The sequence below is a fragment of the Myxocyprinus asiaticus genome, chromosome 45 (genome assembly GCF_019703515.2).
Source record: "Myxocyprinus asiaticus isolate MX2 ecotype Aquarium Trade chromosome 45, UBuf_Myxa_2, whole genome shotgun sequence".
Lineage (NCBI taxonomy): Eukaryota > Metazoa > Chordata > Actinopteri > Cypriniformes > Catostomidae > Myxocyprinus > Myxocyprinus asiaticus.
In genome coordinates, this window is record NC_059388.1 from 25,252,748 (window position 1) to 25,275,567 (window position 22,820).

Genomic DNA, 22,820 nt, shown 5'->3' on the forward strand with positions numbered 1-22,820 from the left:
ATATATATATATATATAAACTGTTTTATATATATATATATATATATATATATATATATATATATATATATATATATATATGTGTGTGTGTGTGTGTGTGTGTGTGTGTGTATATATGTATATATATATATATATATATATATATATATATATATATATATATATATATATATATATATATATATATAAAACAGTTTATACACAGTACTAGGCCTACTAAATTCAGGAACGAAGTAGCGACCTCTTTAGGCCTTTCAAATAAGAGGCTGGTTGGCGTTTCTGCTGTCAGCATTCAGTGGGAGGGTAGACAGAAACAGCCTCGGAACTAAAACCAACGTGACAGACTAGAGTCTTAATAACACCACCCGAGCCAGCAGCAGCAGTTTCAGAGAAAGCCTAATTTCGTCTAGACTCAAGAACATACAGCATACGGAGACTGCTGCATAAGGATAACGATTAAATTCCATATCGAGACTTTAGTGCCAACCGGCTCGAACAAAAACGAACGCAAACCGCAGTGGATATGGTTGCATTGTTCACGTGAAAGGAAGAAAATCGGTGGTTTGCAGCAGATCAGCGTTCAGTCGCCCGGAACCAGACTGTGTTGTTGATTTGTCAAAATGTTTAATCGCTGGAAATATTGTTACGCTGGTTACCGATTTCATTAGAATCATTGCAACTATATTTGAATTTGGCCTGTAGTGGAACCAGCGAAGCGATTCTCCAGCGTTGTGCTACATCTGTGGAATTTATATTTTTTATTTTTGACCATTCGGTTTTATAGCTGTGTTGTGCATTTTCTACATTGATCTTTTGGCTATTACCCTCTTAAATTATTTGCTCGGCCAACTCAAGCAACTGCAGCCGTCGCTTTGTCTACATCACAGCATAGGGGAATGGATATCACGATACAAAAGGTAATCGCTGGACAGCCTCATATTTTTAATTTCACCCTAAATCATACAATATATGTTATAAAGCTCAACTGGTGGTGGCACACTGTCAGGGGTTTATTGCGAATTGACAGGCATCCAATGTTACAGGCACACTGTATATAACAAGCGGAACTGCTCTTATGTTGTCATCTGTGATCACATTGAAGCGTTCGCATATCAGCACGCGGAGTGTTTGCACGCGTTTCCTGTTTAATAAAACGTATTAAAACGCGCGCGGTGTTATTTAAGGAGCTTGATACGTGAAGAAACGGTCGGTGTACTTTTGCTTAAATAGACAAATATTTTACAGAAACTTATTTTAGGTAGACAATTCTAACTGGTTTTTTATTGTACTTTTCTTACATTTGTGTAAAAATGTCATTTACGCCGGGATTATTATTAGTTTTGATATTTTTTAAAACATCAAATTGCAAAAATAAATGCCCAAATCTCAGTTGAATACCTCACGTAACCAAGGCTACCCGTCTCGTCACCCCAGCGTGCGTGCGCGCGCACGCGCGCAGCCAACATACAAACCTACCTTTACATGAATAATTAATTTCGTTATTTTTGAGGGACACGTGTGGTATTTCTAATGTTTTTTTTTTTTACTTATGACGCTGAACTGACTGACTCTGTATCGAGAATAAAAAGGCCCAAAGCGTTGGCTACAGCTCACCACTCATTACCGGGGAGAAACCGAGTTAGCTAAAAGCTCCCGAGAAACCTATTACAGGGGTTCATACATGTCAAAATCATGACAGAAAATGATAATGTTAGACTAACAAGTGTTTACATCTAAGTTAGCCTAAGTTTGCAACTAGTGTCGCTAGAAGTGCGTGTTGGAATGATAGAAAAGCCTGTCAGCTACTATAGCTTCTAAAAACTTGATTAGAGTACTGTAAAAGTAAGTCTTCAATTCTAATTTAGTGTTTATTTGTAGATGGATTTGTTCAGTACACATTTGGGCTATTTTTGTCTTCTTTTTGTTTTAAGTCCTTATTGCTATTTTGAATTGTTTTAATTTTTAAACTTGTTAGGAGAATAGTTTTACCATTGATTATACAAGTTACAGACACACACTTCCACTAAAATAGCCTAAATAATAATTTGAGTGAAACCTTAAAACTGTTTTTGTTGTTGTTGTTAAAGCTGCTGTTTGATGAGCTTTAAACCTTCTAGTAAATGTCTTAGCCTAAATTCCACCGAACTGTCATTAGGGTTAACTAACTTGAAGGTCAAACTTAGGAGTTTATCCATGCAATTGAATCTGGTCTTTGTCTATGTATCTCTTGCAGTAAATCTGGACCAGGGTTTGGGTTTCAGAGCCAGGTTTCCTGCACTCTGTGAAGGTCTAAACATTCAGGCTCTTGCCCATTTCCCTCTTGCGGTCCCTTATGCTCAATGACGGCTGTCTCCGGGACACTGCAGGATGGATGAAGTGGATTTGACAGTTATCATCTGTCACCGTCAGTGCTTGAATCTCTGTGACTGTGTCTTATGCTTTTACGTTTATAAAAGAACACCTCCTCTCTTGGGCTCTGGCCCCATACACTGTAAGAGTAACTGTTAATAAGGAATACCCCACGGAGGGGGCCCTCCAACGAACTCTGGTTCACATTTTCATATTTTTTTGCATAGCCTTTTTTTGTGCCACAGTCAGGTGTTTGTTTAAAACAGAAAATTTCTATAAAAGGTTAACGTTTACATTTGAGTTTCTTCATTATAATTTATTTATAATTTTGGGATTTTTTTGTTTTGAGAGATGTCGTCAGAAAATCCCAACCAGGTGGTGACCTTCTTGGCCCCACCACCTCCAAAGAATGTGAATGGCTCTGGTTCTGACTCACAGGTGGGTGAGAAGCTAGACACAGAGGTCAGAAAGCGGCGTCACACCATGGATAAAGACCTCAAGACGGCCGAGCACAGATTTTTTAGGCGCAGTGTCATCTGTGATTCCAATGCCACAGCCCTTGACCTGCCCAGCAAAGCCTGCATCCTCACCTCACCACCTGACTGTGAGCAGTTTGTTGTGCCTGTAGTGCTGAGCTTGGCCCCTGACATAACAGTTGACTCCCGGGTGGCTGTTTCAGGAGTCGTAGTGGAAGAACATGCTGAAGATATTGGAAATGTTGGAAGAGGTGCAGGAGTTGATGGGACAGTGGAGGGACAGAGTCCATCTGGTCAGGATGTAGGTGCGAGGCAGAGTGAGGCTCTTGGGAAAGTGGAGACGGAACCCAGCGATGTGGGTAACCAGGAGCAGGACAGTGCAGCAGCTGATAAACGTGAGGAAGAAGTGGCAAAAGCCCGTGCAGAGGCTGAGCAGAGGGAGGCTGAGAAGAAAGTTCAGGATGACATTGAAGAAGTGGAGACCAAAGCTGTGGGCACCTCACCCGATGGACGTTTTCTCAAATTTGACATAGAGATTGGACGTGGCTCATTCAAAACTGTCTACAAGGGCTTGGACACTGAGACAACGGTGGAAGTAGCATGGTGTGAGCTTCAGGTAAGGAACCACCTTTAAATTAACCTCTGCAACTATGAATAAACTGAAAGTGAGCTTCACTCATTGTCTTTTGTGGTTGACCAAAGGCTTTAAAAATGCTCTGGTGAAACACAGTGGAAGTGGAAGTGGAAGATCAATTAAAAAAATGAACACCACAATTACAACAGGAAGTTGCTGTGGTGAACTTGTTTGTACAGTTTTGTGTTTAGGGTCAGTCCATCTCAAGTGGTCCAATAATTGTAAAGTTGGTTGCTTGACCATATTAAATTTTCCTAAAAACATTTTGTGTGTGGCTGGGCGATTTTTCAGGTTAATTCGAATTTGCGTTTTGACATGATTTTTAAATTTTTTCTAAATCAAGAAATCGAGATTTTGCAAAAAAATCTTGCAATGCTATAGTTATATATGTTGTAAATCCATCAAAGGCTGAATAAGGAAGAGAAAAAGAATTCATAGCGCTTGTCTTATTGCCGCTCCTGATCTGATCAGCTGCACGTGTGTGGCGCGCTCCAAATGAACGTGCCAGGTTAACAACTCTGAGACTGATATAAAAGACAGCGGTAATATTCCCAATGTGATTGTTGCTCAGCTTCGTCCATCATGCATGTATACACCTGCTTAAGATCATAACTGGCCTCGACGTGCGCATGTTGACGAATGGTCTCCTTTTCTTTTTACCCATAAAACAGCATTAGTTACATGACTGTTATGGGTGCTTCATTTCAAATCATGGAGAGGCTATATTTGGGAGAATCAAACATCCACTGCTCCTTTTACCATGATGATTCAGATAGATCGCTAATTATTGCTTTGTTCTGTGATGTGTTTCAAGTGTACTGCATCTATAGCCAACATTTGGCAAGCGATCATTTTGACAAACTTTGCTAGTTGAGTTGTAATGATAAATTATTTCATATTGCTGTGCTGCTCAGCGTAAACCGCTAGAGGACGAGTCTCTGTCTGCAGGGGTTTATGAATATACACACAAATTGTTTGATATACAATGAGTACTTTCTAGATAAACTTGATGATTTATAGATATTGATTTCTAGATAACTTTCTAGATAGACTTGGTTTAGATCAAATTAATACCTACACTGGCTAATAATTATTTTGCAGTTTTCTTATTCTATTATTTCTGAACATCTGGGTTAATTAGATTTTAATTTATTTTACATAAACATTCTGTTGACAATTTCCCCCTGTGGTGCATTTGGTGCATCTGTACAATTTTCTTGCACACCTTTGTTTCCTATAATGAAAAGAACTAGGATTTCTCTAACCAGGTTGCCTTGCATACTAATAAAGAGCAAACAATTTGAATCATGTTGAAGTACATTTAAAAGTTGAAAAAATGTAATCGTGAATCGTCCATAAGTTTGATAAAAATTGAGAAATTTTTTTTGCCATATCGCCCAGCTGTAGTATTGGTATTGCAAAACCTTCAGTTTTTTATTTTAATTTTACTTGGTTTAACCACGACGGCCATCTTTGTGTCATGGCACATAACACATTTTGGTTATACAGCTGTTCACGGAAACATTAATATCTCGTCATTAGTCCTAATGTAATGCTCAAGATTACTCAAAGTTCCACTTTTAGGTTCAATTTATAATGGGAAGGGTTCGAGTCTCAGTCTTAATTTTTTTTAGGGGGTACCTAGGTAAGTATAGTGTGCATGCAGAACATTTCAGGTTTGAGACTGGGTGGGGGACCAGATAGGAACCTGAAATTTTCACAGAAATAAGCCCTCTATAGTAGCATTGTGCTTTTTTGAGTTTGAGATTCCACTGATTACAGAGCTAGGGCTAGTAGAAATCTGGGGAAAAGCCTAATTCATGCATTTTGAGAAATGAACAGATGTAATATAAGCATAACAAATAATACAAACGAACAGTATTTTACTGTAATTGTTTATGATTGACATACAATTGCTTATGTTTGTCAGTGAGGTCTAAAATGTTACTACTTTTGATATTGGCAACCCTGTGAAAATTTCAGGTCCCTATCTGGTCCCCCACCAGAGATATTCAACCCGAAAGTGAGGGGAATTTTAAAAAATTGCACTTTCTCGCCCCCATAAAAACAAAAGAGAAATCTCAAACCTGAAATGGTCTGCATGCACACTATACTTACCTAGGTACCTAAAAAAATTAAGACAGAGACTTGAGGGGGGCCTGGGTAGATCAGTGAGTATTGACACTGACTACCACCCCTGGAGTCACGAGTTCAAATCCAGGGTGTGCTGAGTGACTCCAGCCAGGTCTCCTATGCAGCCAAATTGGCAAGGTTGCTAGGAAGGGTAGAGTCACATGGGGTAACCTCCTCGTGGTCGCGATTAGTGGTTCTCGCTCTCAATGGGGCGCATGGTAAGTTGTACGTGGATCGCGGTGTGTAGCATGAGCCTCCACATGCTGGGAGTCTTCGCGGTGTCATGCACAACGAACCACGTGATAAGATGCGCGGATTGACGGTCTCAGATTCGGAGGTAACTGAGACTTGTCCTCTGCCACCCGGATTGAGGTGAGTAACCGTGTCACCACGAGGACCTACTAAGTAGTGGGAATTGGGCATTCCAAATTGGGGAGAAAAAGGGATAAAAAATAAATTAAAAATTAAGACTGAGACTCGAACTCTTCCCATTATAAATTGACCCTAAAAGGGGAACTTTGAGCTATCTTGAGCATTACATTAGGACTTAAGTTATAAGTCTAAGGAACATGAATGTGCAAAATGGTTATATTTGTACATGTACCTTGTAATGTTCTCTAGAGATCGGTTTTTGTTCCTAGGAGCTAGGACCATCCTGAGCCAAGATCTTGAGGTTTCCGTAAACAGCAGTATAACCAAACTTTGTCGTGTGCCACGACAAAAAGATGGCCGTCATGGTTAAACCAAGTAAAATAAAAAGCTAGTGGATTTGCAATACCAGTACATATAGAGGTAATAAAAAAAAAAAAAGGAAAATTAAAAATGGTCAAGCAACCTGTATTGGACCACTTGAGATGTACTGACCCATTATGGTTCTCATGGCGCCCCTACAGAATGTAGTTTGCTGAAGAAGAACTCGGAGGAAGTTGCAAGTTAGGCCGGAAAGTACGCTGCACAAGTATGCAAGCACTTGGAGATGGTGTACTCTATTGACCGCTATAGCACCCTTTTTGGCAGTGTTTAGAATGCAGTGTGTACATGCATTGTGTGAAGAATTGCATTCTTTTACATTTCAGAATGTAACAACCTATGAAATTAAACTTGCATAGCTTGATGCATTTGGATTTGCATACTTGAGTATAGTATGTTTCATGCTTGTAGTTTTAGGCCATGTCCATACTAATGTTTTCATTTGCAAACGCAGTCATTTCACATTTTACGCCTCTCATCCACACTAGAATGGCATTTTCCTCCACCGAAAATGAAGCATTTTAAATTGCTATCCATTTTTTGCATACTTTGAAAAACTACAATGTTAGGAAACTGAAAAACTGAATTTTCATATAAAAACGGATTAAGCCTAGTGTACACTACACGTCTCAAGCTAGTCTCCTTAGATTTTTTTTTTAGTCGGCGACTGGACTGCGACAAGGAGTCTCAGATCTCATGACGAGCGGTCATGATGTGTGCACACTTCTGCGAAATGCCGATACTATTCACGGATGCTACGACAGCATCAAAACAGCTCGATATCTAGATGTCTTGTCGTCAGGTGTACACACTGTCCCGACGAGCGAGAGACCGTCAATGAGCCACAGCCACTGAAATATAGAGAGAGTGCAGGAGGAAGACAAGGCATTAGGAAGTAGAAGACAAAAATTAATTACAAAATAAAACTTCACCCATATCTCCCTCTCTCTTTTTCTTACATTTTCCTTTTGCAAGTAGCAAAACAGGCGCGAGGCCCTCTTTTATATTTATTGAAAAAGGAGATCAAGATATTGGGTGTTTTACTTTTTGTGGTTTATTATCATTCAGGAAAACACAGACGTAATGATTGATGTATGTCCTCGTGAAATTAGACACCCTTTCCTCGAAAACTGAACACAAGTGGTCAAAAGAGATGACCAGATGGAACAGTGAAGTCTCGCTTGTACATTTGTGATCGGATCACCCAAAAACGGTTCTTAATACCAGTGTACACATGGCCTCATTCAGGGACAAATGGTCATGTAGTTGATATACTGCAGTCCTGAAGTGTGCGCACCAGCACAACAAAAACAGGACTGTGAGTCGCAGAGCGTCGACTGCAAGTCATGAAGTGTATGCTTGGCTTTAGCATTGAATAGCTGTGGCTTTAGTCTTGCAGCCGAATTATTAAATTTTGATGTCTGCAGGCCCAGCTCTTGCAAGAAACATCATACTTTGTAATAATTGCATTGATAAGCCATATTCTCTTGACAGAGCTATCTTAGTTTCAAAACACAATTTGGGTCACATTAGGCCAGAGTTGTCTTTTTCATAACACCTTGACTATAAATGCATTAAATCTAGCAAAATGTGCCTCGACAAATGAAACTCAGTTGGATCCCATTACCTAGTGGCTCGCTGCTTAAGTGTTTTCCCTAAATATCACATGACAATCTCTGTGTGTCTTGATATCTGGTTTTAACTCCGTATAGGCCTTTTTTGGAGCAAGTATATTTGACCACACAGATGAAGTGTTGTTAGTTGCCTGGTGAAGATCCTCCATCACAAACTGAACTGTTATCCTCAACGTCCGGAGTCATATTAGTCTGTATTAGTAATTCCTTTTAAGCCCTCATAGGTTTAAACGGGAACATAAACACGTCAAAGCACACACAGATGAAAGTGCGTAAAATATGCAGTGAGGGTGGGGTGGAAGAGTGTGGAATGTAAGGGCGAATGTTTGGATGGTGCCAGTGACGTCATATTGAAACTGACAAGGAAAAGGGGGTTGCCCCGTTGTTTGGGGGTTAAAGCAAAGTAGCATTATTAGGTGTGGACACTCGCTTAAAGGGGGGATGGTGTATGTACTTAATAGATAGATTAAGGTCTTTAGAGCAATCCTAATTAATTCAGGGGTCAAAGGGCAAGCAGAAGCAGAGATCTGGCCACTGCAAACCCCAGGTTGCATTGACAAAGGGAGGGCTCAGAAAGAAAACAAGGAGAAGAGGGTGAGAATATGGAGGAAGGAGGGAGGCAGCGCTTCAAGGGGATCAGGGAGGCCTGCTTTGTTTCCGCCCCCACTGTCCTTCAAATTTGGGACGCTTTTGTACTTGTAACTTAGTTGAAGTCTTTGGACATAAGGAAGGACTTCTTTTGGATGCAGAAAGGGAAAGAAGATTCTTTGTTAATGGAACATCTAAACTGCTTTTGTTTTCCTTCAAAGCTGATTCATTCATAGAGCTCGTATTTACTTCCCTTTGAGATCATTTGGGAATTTGTATCTTTCCACAGATTGGATCAGATGTGTCCTCCTTTTTCTCGAAAGTTTTAATGTTCTCCAGATTTCCCATTAGGAGGCAATTATTTCATACTTATCACTTAGCCAACTTAAGGAGTGATAGCATCACTATTGTGTTATCAGCGTTTGGATCTCCAATGTGATTATTTTTATTATTGGATTAAAAATGTGATTTAGTATCTATCTAGGTCTTATAACCTTGGGTATGTGATGAATCTAAGGCTAGATGAGCTAGTAGTTGACAGTTTTGTTGCAATAAAGGCCAAAGCTCACTCCCAAGTCATGCCTGTTGGATTCAAGGAGATGCAAGCAAGCCCTCTTTTAGTGGAGGCATACCTTTAATCCTTGTTTTTTTATTTAAAAAAAATAATTCAGCCCCCCTGCGTCTTTTTTATCACTCCATTCTCATCTGTCTCTGCTGAATTTCTTCATAAAGTGTCACATAGTTAGAGAAATGAAACAAGACAGTGTGCAATAAGGTCTATATGTGTGATGCATTAACTCAGGGCAGGCCAATGTCTATTTTTTCTTCCTCTTCCTTTTCAAGGGCCCTACTGTATTTGTCAGTGCATGCATCTTGCTCTCCACTGCCTCCCATTCTGTATAGCAGGTTTCATTTTTGACATTGTATATTGCTTTAATGTGCTTTTAGTGCTCTGATGGATTGTAAGCTGGTTAACTTCTACACTTACAGTACACAAACATCACACTTCTTTCATGAGCCTTTCCAGCATAGAAGTGCAGTCATGTGGAATGGAAACCACTCGCATTTAGTTGTCTAAACATGCATACTCGCACAAACATACACACTTCACATATACTCAAATTCACAAGTTGTTGACTGAGGGTTTGACCTTAAACTATTTAAAACTGTGCGGCTGTCGCACCATCAGCTTTATCGTCATGCGCTAGCTGTGAGATATCACAGTGTAGGAATTCATGGGGGAGTTGCAGAAGCTCTGACCGGTTTAAAAGCATGCCCCAGAGAGAGTGTCGTCATCTGTGAATAATGCAGAGGATGTGAAGGGAACAGTTGAGGAAGAAATTCAATCCTGTGGATCCCAGCCATGGCCGTTTCCCTTTTCATTGTTGAAATCCATTTGTTTTTTCAAAGGAGGGAGAAAGACAAAGACAGAAGTAGCTCTTCCTTCATTTGCAAGCGCTGATCTCCTTCCTCATTTGCTGTACAGGCCTGTGTGTGTGTGTGTGTGTGTTTTATCCATTGTGTTTGTCTTACTGTACACAGGCAGTAAGGAAAAAGATGTCATCTTAAATGGAAATATACTGAGAGCTTTGTCACTGTGAGACGCTATCTGATTGGCTTTAGGTTTCACTTGTGCTTTGTGTTTTGTCTTCACTGACTGTGAATCTGACATTTTCTAGATAATCAGTTTTGGTTTTTAATCTTGGCAGTAGTGCATGTCACTGCAGTGGCAGAAAAGTTTATCGAAAGCAGTGAAGCATTGTGTCTAAGCAGTATGCATTTGATACAAACTCTGACAGTTCTTTACTTAAAGAAATTCGCTTGTCTTTCTTGCTTTCCACATAAGTTGGATACTGTCTTGAGTAGCGGTTTCACTTCACACTAGATTTATAATGAATCCTTTTCCCTTCTAGTGAGAATGTGGCAGTTCTCCTTGCTTCCTCCCATGTGTTAACTTGTCATTGGGTATATTTATGAACTTTTGTAGCATTTAATTTTTTCCCCCTGTAGTCCACTTACACAAAAAAGTACTTGCATAATAGTAGGTTACGTTAATGTGATGGATGCAGCTTTAGCTGTCTTTGAAAATATTTAGTGAAACTTATTGACACTTATAGGCTTGTCTTATGGGCGGTTAACTTTAAAACACAGGTCTGCACTAAATACTTTACAGCTAATATAAAGTAGGTTGTGTCATCTCATACAGCTGTATGTCTATCTTTGAAATCCTGGGAGTTTTTGGCCTGCCAAGGCTTGTTACCCCACGGCATTGTGGTCATCTCTTTGAGATCCTGATCTATCTACCTTTTTCCTGAACGGAGAAGTGTTCCACAATTCAAAATGGATGTTTTCGTTTTCTGGTCTCCAGTGTTATTACACACATTGCGTATGTTCTTAGTGAATAGTATGATGATTTGTTAAAAAAAAAATTATCCAAAAAAGCATGTGGCTCCATTGTGTTTTTCCGTAGTTTAAGGAGTGGGTGGATGACGTGAAGCTATGAACCAAAGTTAGTTACGTCGATATCATGAACTACGAGTTTTTATGACGGCCAACAACTGCACAAGTTGAGCCAGAACTCATTTTTACTCCAACTAATACTTAAAATGGTTGTTGTTCTCCGACCGGAACACCGGTAGTTTCTTATGGAGAACAGAACCAGAAAACAGTCCAGTGGCAATTAGAATCATCATGGTGCCGTCCAGTGAATAGTCAGGTAAACTGTTGATAGCATGTGAAAAGGAGCACTGTAATGCAACAGGTTTCCTCACTCTGAATACTCTAGCTTATGAAGAAAATGAGGTTTTATCTCTTGCCATCTTTCCCTCTCTTGCTCTATCATTTTCCATTCCCTTCGTTTTTGTAGGTAGCATCTCTTTTGTCAAGTAACATATCACACTCTTCATAATATGAGCAAATGCTGCATATTTGCCATCCTCGTTTAATTAAAATAGGTTTGATATGAATATTGATACCATATCCCAGTGTCCTGTCAACTATCATTCAAAAATAAACTCGAACGCTCTATAGTTTAACTCCTTACTGATTTGAACAGCATACAGAGTGCCTGTGCTTGATTGCATCTGACTTTTCTCAAACTTTCTGAGCCACAGACACAGTCTGGGTATAGATTTTCTAGCTGTAGTTTTATAAAGAAGTACTCATTTGTAGAAGGACCCAGTGACATATGAAGTTCTAAATTTGGAAACGTGTAAACCTTGTGTCCAGTGTGAGGAGCATCTTTATGGCTTTAGGCTTTATGCAGGGTGGGATGGTCGGACCCACAGCAACTCCTCCAATATTTCAGTGGCTGTTTCGCGTTTGCATTCTCCGGATTCTTGTGGCAAGACGTCAGCATTCAGAGACTACAAAAAAGTAGAGGGGGGTATCTGATTTAAAGCAGACTCTTTCTCACTGGTTTTGCCTCTGTCTCCCAACCTAAACCACCAAACTGAATGCAAGATTTCTAGTTTCTTGATAAGTAGCCAATCTTTTGTCAGTACTAGGAAACTATGAGCGCTTGGCAGAAATGGTTAACAAGAAAATTCAAATGAGCATTAGAGCCCGACCGATATGGGATTTTTGAGATGATACCGATTTAAGAGAGGGAAATTTCACCGATTACCGATATTGTGGCTGATATATTTAATTTTTGAGCTGGAATGAAAACAGACCTTTTCTATGTGGATTTTGCACCGATATGACTATGCAAAGGTACTCAGATGGCTGCTTTCTTAAACAAAATTTTTTATCAAAGAATATTTGACATTATTATTATAATACATTGTCAACAAATTCTAGAAATGAACACTGAGAAAATAAAGAATAAATAAAAATACAATAAATAGCTTAATAAACATCAGTACTGTATGTTTAGTATAAGTCAATTGCTGACCATTTAAATAAAAATAAAATAAATAGCTAAATAAACATCAGTACTGTTTAGTATCAGTCAAATGCTGACCATTTAAAGAAAGAATAAATTAAAATAAAATAAATAGCTAAATAAACATCAGTACTGTTTAGTATCAGTCAAATGCTGACCATTTAAAGAAAGAATAAATTAAAATAAAATAAATAGCTAAATAAACATCAGTACTGTTTAGTATCAGTCAAATGCTGACCATTTAAAGAAAGAATAAATTAAAATAAAATAAATAGCTAAATAAACATCAGTACTGTTTAGTATCAGTCAAATGCTGACTATTTAAATAAAGAATAAATTAAAATAAAATAAATAGCTAAATAAACATCAGTACTATTTAGTATCAGTCAAATGCTGACTATTTAAATAAAGAATAAATTAAAATAAAATAAATAGCTAAATAAACATCAGTACTGTTTAGTATCAGTCAAATGCTGACTATTTAAATAAAGAATAAATTAAAATAAAATAAATAGCTAAATAAACATCAGTACTGTTTAGTATCAGTCAAATGCTGACTATTTAAATAAAAAATAAATTAAAATAAAATAAATAGCTAAATAAGCATCAGTACTGTTTAGTATCAGTCAAACGCTGACCATTAAAATAATCAATAAAAATAAAATAAATAGCTAAATAAACATCAGTACTGTTTAGTATCAGTCAAATGCTGACCATTAAAATAAGGAATCAATAAAAATAAAATAAATGGCTATATAAACATCAGTACTGTTTAGTATCAGTCAAACGCTGACTATATTAATACTGCCGAGTCAAGATAAACAGCGGCAGCAGTGTTTCACCGTATTCTACTATAAGTTCAGGGGAAACTTTCAACGGTGGAAAACCAGACTTTTAAAAATTACATATTATAAATGCAATGGCTGGAAATGTTCGGTTGAAGGGGGTACCAAACTGTGAATCCTGAACAAAACAGTTTGGTGAATACATGTTTACACATTAGCTTCCACTCAGCTGACAACAATGAAATACATGATTAGCTAGTTAGCTATAAGCTCATTGTCACGGAGAGTAAAAGACGGACGTTGTTTATTTTAATTTCCAGCATTGTGTCTCACCAACTAGGTAACAACATAGCATGAAATCAACACTCATCAGACACAATCCACCACCATTGTCTGCTGAGCTGCAAAAAGATGCTCTGATGTTCACCTTTCAATCTGCTACATTACTGACTGCACTGACAAACTATAGCTGGCTAACAGCAAACAGACATGAGTGACATGGTTGTCAGGGACAAGGTTAATGTTATATTAGTTATATTGAAAAAGGAAAATGATTGGGTCATTTTTTATTAAGTTTCCAGTATGTATTTCACAAACTAGTTAACTTACCGAGACACCGCTCAGCTCCGCCCTGTCTGCAGAGCCACTGTCAGCTCAGCTCTGTAAACAATGGAGTCTGAGCACGTTCTGCTGGACAAACTACGCTGACACACCAATTCTAAAGCATTGTTTTCTGCATTATATGTACTGAAAAAAAGTTTTCATATCGGCGCATATCGGTAAAATATACGCCGATACCGATATATCGGTGAAAGGTTAATATCGGCCGATAATATCGGTCGGGCACTAAGAGCAATTTAGTGTAGTGTTAAGAGAAAAATATCAGTCTCAGATCTTTTAAAGATATTCTGCTTTGGAACTGCTTACACAAGTCTTGTCTATTCAAATGTTTTCTTTGAATTTGGTGCTTTCACTTCTCTTTTCAGAAGCTCAAAGCTAATCTTAATTTCCTTCTCATTCTGCACTTTTCACTCTCTTTCACCCCATACTTTCTCATAACCTTTCTCTATTTGTCTCTTTCTCACTAATTGAGAGCTCAGATTTATGGAGTGAAGGGCTCAGTTTCATGTGCAGATAAATCAGATCACATGGTGCCTGTGAAACTGGAGCAAGCCAGGTTATGTGGCTACCCTGGTTATAACTGGGGTTATTCTTTGATCAGAGCAATATGAGTGGAAAACATGCCCATTTTCCCAAGAAAGTGTGGAATTTAGCGGAACTGGAAGGCTATTTTTCCACTCTTCTAATTCTTACTATAGAAAGCGTCCACTGAATAAGGAATGCGTCTTGTTTAATTGGATCTGTGGCTCACTGTTTCTGCTAAATGTCATGGATATTTTAGCACTGTCACACCTATATAAATGCAGCACTGGAGGTGTAGCCTGAACTCTATCAACAAGAGCTGGTGTTTATTGGGCTGACTGTGCCTTCAAGGTTCGTTATGTCATTTGAAGCCTGTATTTAACCCCCTGCTGCGGTAAAAAGCAGGACGTCCTCCTCCCAGAGTTCACTGAATTTCGGAGGTGGAATATGCTCAAACAAGCCTAGCTCATCCTTTGCGGAAGCTCTGATTATTTTGGACAGATCCAGAGGATCTATAACATTTGCCCGATCGTCTCCGTGACCTTAACATAGGTCAAAGTAATACATGTCTGTGTAAGCCTAGTGGGGATCAGAAAACATTTCTTGTATTCCAATGTTTCTTTTTCTTCCTCCGTTTACAGACTATAAATAGTAACACTTCATCTGCTGCTGTCGTTCCACTCCATGGTCAGAACTGGAGCAGACAGTTCTAGGTAATGATGTGGGTGCAGAGTTGGCCCAAGGGAATGTTTAGTTCAGATGAGCTTCAGGAATGAAAATCAACCACTGTGGTACAATCCCAGCTCAGCTGCTCAACACAACTGTACACTGACACTCCTTATATCGGTCATGTTGACCCTGCTATGTCACTTTATACCCGCCTTATGTTTGTGGAGATCCGGGGCACTGCTCTGATATGTTTCCCAGTTTGTACTTCAGCATCTGAAACATCTGTTTTGAGTAGAATAATTTCAGACTAGGCTTGTCGTGATTATTAAATAATTGTCTGATTGCGTTTATTTGAGAACCCGATTATTGTGCACTTCCAATCACAATTTACTGTCCAAATAATTGAATTTTAAGTAAATATATATTTAAACAAACACACACATATATATATATATACATACATACACACGCCCACATACACACTGGTTGGCCAGAGGTTTGGAATAATGTACAGATTTTGCTGTTTCGGAAGGAAATTGGTACTTTAATTCATCAAAGTGGCCTTAACTGATCACAAAGTATATTCAGGACATTACTTATGTGAAAAAACAGCGCCATCACTATTTGAAAAAAGTAATTTTTGATCAAATCTAGACAGATCCTATTTCCAGCAGCCATCACTCCAAAACCTTATCCTTGGGTAATTATGCTAAATTGTTAATTTGGTACTATGGTATAGGCCTTATGGGAAGAATTGCAAAGAAAAAGCCAATTTTGAAACGGGAAAAACAAAAAGAAATGGTTAGAGTGAAAGTAACACAGACATTGGACAACATATAATTGGAAAAGAGTGTTATGGATCTTAACCCCATTGAGCTTTTGTGGGATCAGCTAGACTGTAAGGTCACGTGAGAAGTGCCCAACAAGACAGCCACATCTATGGCAAGTGCTACAGGAAGTGTGGGGTGAAATGTCTGATTATCAGGACAAACTGACTGCTAGAATGTCAAGGATCTGCAAAGCTGTCATTGCTGCACGTGGAGGATTTTTTGATGAGAACTCTGAAGTAGTTTAAGAAGTTCTGAACATTTTTTAAAAATTGTAATAGAACTTTTTCGCATCATTAATGTCCTGACTATATATTGTGATCAGTTGAATGCCACTTCGGTGAACAAAAGTACCAATTTCTTTCCATAAGAGCAAAATCTGTACTCATATATATATATGGATGGGTTCCAAAAACAGTGTAAATGTTAAACCGACCAAGACGAGTATTTATCAAGTATAACTATTAGTATTCTTATAAGTCTTTATGAATACATTTCTTCTTAAAGTGTATGTAGCACACATACACCTTAAGTAGGGATGCACCGATACCACTTTTTCTCTTCCGATTCTGATATCAGAAATCTCAGTATCGGCCGATACCGATCCCAAGCCGATACAAGTGTTGTTTTTTTGCATTATCAGTTTAGAATATCTTTATTGTGTGGAACTAATTGGGAGTACTCTTTAATATGTAAGGAAACCCAAACCTCTAACTACACATTATTTCAATATGAATGTATAGCTTATTAAGAAACACTTTATTATTAACTAGTATACTGGATAATGTAGCATCTAAATTAACAGTAATTCCAGTCTTCAAGTCTTCAGTAGAAAAGAAACCAGTGTTTTATTTTTGCCCTTTTTTCTTCTTTTTTTTCCCCATCTAGACTTTAAAGGATTCAGATCTCTTTTTTTGTTCAATTTAGTTGTAAGACATCGGTCCACTTTTCATTCACACAGTTATTTTTGGAACCCATTAAATTGTAAACAAATACTAATGATGACAATAATAATAATAATAATAATAAATTGTTATTAATATTATTATCATTGACTTTTAATTTGAAATACAACAGTAATATATTTAAATCGTGCACTTTTTAAACCCTCACGCTTTTATTTTGACATTCTAAACTCTCCAGGAAGTCCTGTATGTGTCTGTTTGTAGGCAAGTTCACAGTAGTTTAATTCGCTTCTTATTCAAATTCTGGTAAAATACACCTCCGGTGCCATTCTAAATGCATATTATAAGTGAAACGAACTATTGAGCATCTACATCTGAGATGCTGTTCTTGAGTTGCGCTCAAATATTGCACACCGCTGTGAAGGCTAAAAATAGCCACGAGTGCATCAACAGCCTGTGCGTGAGTTTGTGTCAACAGAGCAGCACCATTCACTAACGCGCTGGTGCTGCGCATACTGTATATTTACTTATAAACACAGCCTTTTGTGATTCACAGAGCTATCGCACGTCTTCAAGTGGCTTTGAATAAAATGCACAAGTCAAATGAACTGCTTTTAATGGTGTTTTTATGGTTCTTTTTTTGGAGCTTGACAGTAACGAACATGACTAACTCACCGTATCGGATTTGGAACGAGCTCATCGGACCAATACCCGATCTGTCTGAAAGCTTCAGTATCGGAGCCGATACGGATCCAGGTATCGGATCGGTGCATCCCTACCTTAAAGCTGAAGTATGTAACTTTTTGTGTGTTGAAATACTTTCTCCTATGTCAGCCGAAAATGCATAGACAACTATAAGTAAGCCCTTTGTAGGTAAATTTTTTCCAAAAACTGTAAACACCATCTCTCTGTGGAGCTATAAAAATACCCTGTTTGTTTTGAGAGACCAATCTATACAAACACAATAGCATTGACTCAAGCAATGGCATGAGTTGGGGATGGGAAGTTTATTTTTGCAATTCCATTTGGTGGCGCAGAAATTATGTACTATAGTTTTAAGAAGTATTACAGTTTGTATGACAATTAATCGTCATTATTGTGAAAGTTTATTATTTCAGACCAAGTATTCTATAGGGTCTAAACTTCTTGACCTCTCAGGTCAAGCCTCTCTGTGCTATGTCCCATCTGTGTATACTAATTTCCTTTAACTGTGTGGCTGATTATGTCCCTTATGCTTCTTGTGATTGACTGAGAAAAAGCAGTATGAAAGTTCTGGCCTTCTGATTTTCCTTTTGACTACTTGAAGATTACCAGAGTTGTAGTATAATCAAGATTACTCATAGGGTGCAAAAAAATAAAGTGTTGTTCCCTAAATGCTGTTCTTGTGTATTTCACGTGAACTTGTTAAAAAAGGCCCTTATAAACAGTTCCATATAAATCCACTTCCTTCCCAGTTCCCACCCACCTTAAACATTGCATCCCTTGCAGCAGTTTTTGTCTTCTGCCTCTCCCATGTGGAATGTGGCAGTCAGGTGGCCAGTTCCTGCCTTGCTTTACGTTCCCACGTGATGTTGACCTGACTGTGACCCCACTATAGTAGAGTTGCTTTTCTTGTAGGACAGAGAATGCACACCAGCTACACTCTAATTTATATTTGATGACAAGCCTCAGTGAAATAAGCTTAAAATCAGTCATCGGTGGTCTATTAGTTATGAAATCATCTCTTGGTCTTAAATATGTATAAATGAGGAGAGAGCACATGGTCTAAAATATTATGTGCACTTTCATTCTGCCTGCATACAGAGCATTCATTCCACCTGCATACAGTGCATATAGTGCTCAGTTGCACTCCCTGGACTGGAATCGGTTCTGGATTGGTAAACAACAAAGTAAGGCCTGCTATAAAGCTGCACCAATATCGACTAAAATAATCTACTTAGGCACTAGTCCAGGTGCCATCCTCTCTGCTCTCATGCCTTTGGAATAGACACCATGAGACATAGCATGGTATCATGAAGAGGAATCCCTGCTGTCTTGCCCATGTTAGCCCATCAGTTCCATATCTCTGCTGTGTCCCTCATCTCGAATCAGATTCCAGAGAGAATCGGGCAGAATGGCTGTGCTCTGATGCTCCGCATGTGATTCTTCCCAAGCCGCAGGAATGCAGGCCTGATGCCCTAATCTGGTCCACTTTGCTGTGTTGCTTATGATTGCGACAAGAAAATCATTCAGTGCACTTCTTAGGCTTAATGGATTTGAGGCGACCCTGCTACAGCCAGATGATCAGTGAACATCCTGAGCACTGTAAAGCTTGTTACATCAACTTCTGAAAGGGCCGTCCCCAAGTTTTCATTCCAGATTGATTTCAACAGCAGTGGATGATGCATTGTACCTCAATCCACATGCTTCAGCCTAAGAGCTGCAAGAATTCTGCACTGACAATCAGCACTGCCTATTAATAGACCGACTGTGCTACTTTGAACAGCATCCTGGATTGTGCACCTCGGTTGACGAGGCATCTTGCTTTATCTCTACAGCTCTTTTTGCTCTTTTGTCTTATGTTCTCTTGTTTTGCAGCCATCTGTTCTCTCTTTGCATTTATGTCATCAAAGAGGATAAGGAAACATGCAGCTTCCTGTGTTACACATCTGATGAGGAAGCTCACTTTGTGCTGTCAGTGCTTACAAACGCTGTGGCTTTTGCCCTACATGGGTCAGAAATGCTTGCTTCCTTTATCCGTTTTGCTTTCAAGCCCAATGTTAGTCCTTGAAGTTAAATTGTACTTATCAGTGTTTATAAGCACTTAGAGTAAAGGGTCGTTCACACTGACAGTGATTTCATTGCTGGAGGTTGCCAAGTCGATGTATTGTTGCTTGCTAGTAGAAGTTCCCACTCAACTGCAGCTCATGTCGAATCAAATCGGCAATGGCTTCCGGTTGTTTTCTTTGGCCTGTTGATGTATTTCCAAAATAAACATGAAGTTGGGGTGGGACTTGTGAAACGGCTTGTGCCTTTTAAAGAAAATAGCCAATAGGCTTTAGTTTACATCGCAGCACACGGCAAAGCCACACACACACACACACACACACACACACATATACCCCAGCTGCTGCTTATGCCAGAGCTGGTGTTCAGCCGTGGAAACTAAGAAGTGGTCTCAATACAGAGTCCGACCTCTATTCCACTGATTTGAGAACCAAACGATAATCTAACTAACCACGTTACTACATAATCAGCCTACAAACAAACACGGCACATTGCGGTTGCGTAAAAGACCACAATATATCAGTGTTCTGAATCGCAATACACTAAACAAAGAATAAAGAACACTTACTCGTGCTGTACATCCCAACTTTCCTTGCAATCAGCACACGTGTGCACGTTCTATTCAGAAGTGATCATCCCTATACCCTATTCCCTTCAAAGACGATTACTGTCCACTGTGAGAGCTTCAGAGGGCTGAAAGGTGATAACGGTCATTCACAGCTAACTTTTTAAGTGATTCTTATTGTTAATTCTGTTTGAAACAATCGACCCTACTTTGTACATTTCGAATCGGACATGACAAAATTAATGATTTGTGTTTTAGCAAGTTTTTCATTAACTAAAAAGAACCAGAGTTATTTGTTCAGGAGGTAGCACTGTATGTTTTGTGGTGTTTATTTAAAATAACCGACATTCGTTCAGGAATCGGACTACACTGATTGCACTGATTTTTGCACTGCTGATACTTGAAATACTGTCAGAGTAATTTTAGCATGTGTCCCATCCGCATCAGCGGAAGAATTAACTAATGAACTGAACCAAAAGTCATAAAAATAATTTCAAACCTAATTGCTGCCAATCAATATCAGTGTGAACACATCTTAAGTCTAATGATGTTGCTCCGTGCTTATTGAGAGTTAGCTGGGTAGATAGTCCTTAGGACACTGTAGGACTTGACTAGGTTACCTTTACCTAATGATGCTGTTTTCGGAGTAATTCTGGGTTCGAGCTACTCGAACTGGCTTACTGTACTCCAGGTATGAAAGTGGGTCAGGCCTGTCTCCACATGACTTCCTCCCCACTATGTTGCAGACATACTGCAGACTGACTGTGGTCAGGCTGGTGGTGGCAAAGACTGCTTTCTTTTGTGACTGTTACTTGCTCAGTTTTGCCAAGTTTTCTCTCAAAGCACAAAGAAGGTATTTGTGGGATTCCAAGAAGATTCACTCCTCCACTGTTGAAGGGCCAAAATTTGCCAGTTATCACAACTAGCCTTCCCCCTATTTCAACAGTGACCTATTAGCATTTTATCACCAGGCTTTAAAACAAATTCCACTTAATTACAGCAAGCTTTTCTTGTCTTTGTGTGGTCTACCTTCATAGCTGAGCAAATAGTGTCGTTTTTGTGTAAACAAGGAGAACAATCAGGCAAAGATAAGACTCCAACTCTTCAGGTGATACCAGAGGGCAGGACGTTGCCAGGAACATCTAGCAAGCATTAGCACTCTGTTCGGCTGGTTTCTGTGGACTAAGCGGTGAGTCAATTTGATAAGGCTGTGGAGAAGGATGTGGTTGAGTTGTTGTAAAAGGGCCTTCATGCTTTGGAGTCTCTTGAGAAAGCCACACTGATAAAAGGCCTGATTCATCCAGACAACAGACAGGTGTTCACGAGAGCTGCTTAATGCAGTGACTCACCTACACCTGCCGTGCCTTAGCTTGCATGTTGTGACGGAGGCAAATTTGTTGCCTCTAAGTGTATGTAAATGTGCTGTATTCCTGTCTGCCAGTGAGCCTTGCACATGGATCAACAGGATGATTTTCTGACACATTAGTCATCTACTCTCCTTCACACATTTCCTGTTCTTCACCCACACTCATGCAACCTCCCTAATTACAGAGAGAGAAAGGCAGAGAAAGAAGACAATGTCCAGACTCAGCATTTGCCAGTTGCAAGTCACAAGTTCAGGCCATTTAAGACAGGCATCCAAACTTGCTTATCTTCTGTTCTTCGAAGCAGCCATTGGTTATCAATGTTCTCATTCAAGGATAAATGGAAATTGATGTCTGTTCAAACCTTTAATGGGCTCCCTGCAAGATTTCATTCCCTCCCTTACTCCTACTTTGCATTTATTTAGATATTCCTGGGAAATTGCGAGTGTCTCGATCCATGAATGTATCTTTATATCTCTTGTGAACTCTCTCTCTCCATTCCTATTAATAACTCTTATGTGGGACAAAGGTGTCAACAGTGTGTGATTTACATTTTGAGTGGCACTTATTTACCTCTGCTGAACCATGCTCTGCTTTGCTTGAGCGCTCAGTGGTGCTTTCCCTGTATGGGACCCTAATAAACACCAGGGCAATGGGTGCTAGCTCAGGGCAGAAATCCAAAATACTCTCTTACCCTTTTTCATGCTTTCTCCCCAGTCCAGAATGAGCAATTCTGGCAAAATGATGCTTTTCAGTGTTTTGTAGACTTGGCACACCTTTCAAGGTTCCAGAAAGTATCAGACCTATTAAGAAAAGAATACTATTGTTTTTCCAGTTAAAGTCAACATTGAACTGCATTTGCAACCCATTTTACTTCCAAAATGTGATGTGTTTCAGAGTGAAACAGGATATTCAACAATACATTTTTTTTTTGGGTCGGACTTCTCTATTTGACTTAATGATGTCAACTGAAACTTCATTTCGGAAAATGCAAGTCATTACTTTTTGATGAAAAATAAATAATAATATATATATATATATATATATATATATATATATATATATATATATATATATATATATATATATATATAATTTTTTACATTGTACATTTTTTTTTACACTGGATTAACATGCAACAAAGAAGAATATACTGTACATACATGGGGTCAATTTTTATTTAATATTGAAATGAAAAAAAAAAAACAATTACTGGGTGTAGCTCTTTGGAACTTTAAACTGAATTAAATTTTTTCTCTTTTCCACCCAATTTTAAGATTCTTGAGGTGTTATTTGGAAGCCTTCACACCTAAGATCAAACGGATCTGCTTGGGTTTTTGCCGGGGG

The 22,820-nt window shown here is 38.8% G+C and overlaps 1 protein-coding gene across 9 annotated transcripts in view; it reads left to right on the plus strand.

The window, feature by feature from the left end:
• The first annotated feature begins 306 nt into the window (after nt 1–306).
• Nucleotides 307–22,820, plus strand: part of wnk1b (WNK lysine deficient protein kinase 1b) — a 106,302-nt gene continuing 83,788 nt past the window's right edge. For 8 of the 9 annotated variants that reach the window (XM_051688548.1, XM_051688541.1, XM_051688546.1 and 5 more), the window contains exons 1-2: nt 307–916; nt 2,233–3,440. In XM_051688548.1, the coding sequence (XP_051544508.1) occupies nt 2,700–3,440 (741 nt within the window). In that variant the 5' untranslated portion in view covers nt 307–916; nt 2,233–2,699. Of the gene's footprint in view, nt 917–2,232; nt 3,441–17,425; nt 17,570–22,820 lie in introns of those variants that run through there. The other variant, XM_051688547.1, reaches the window with a different exon arrangement.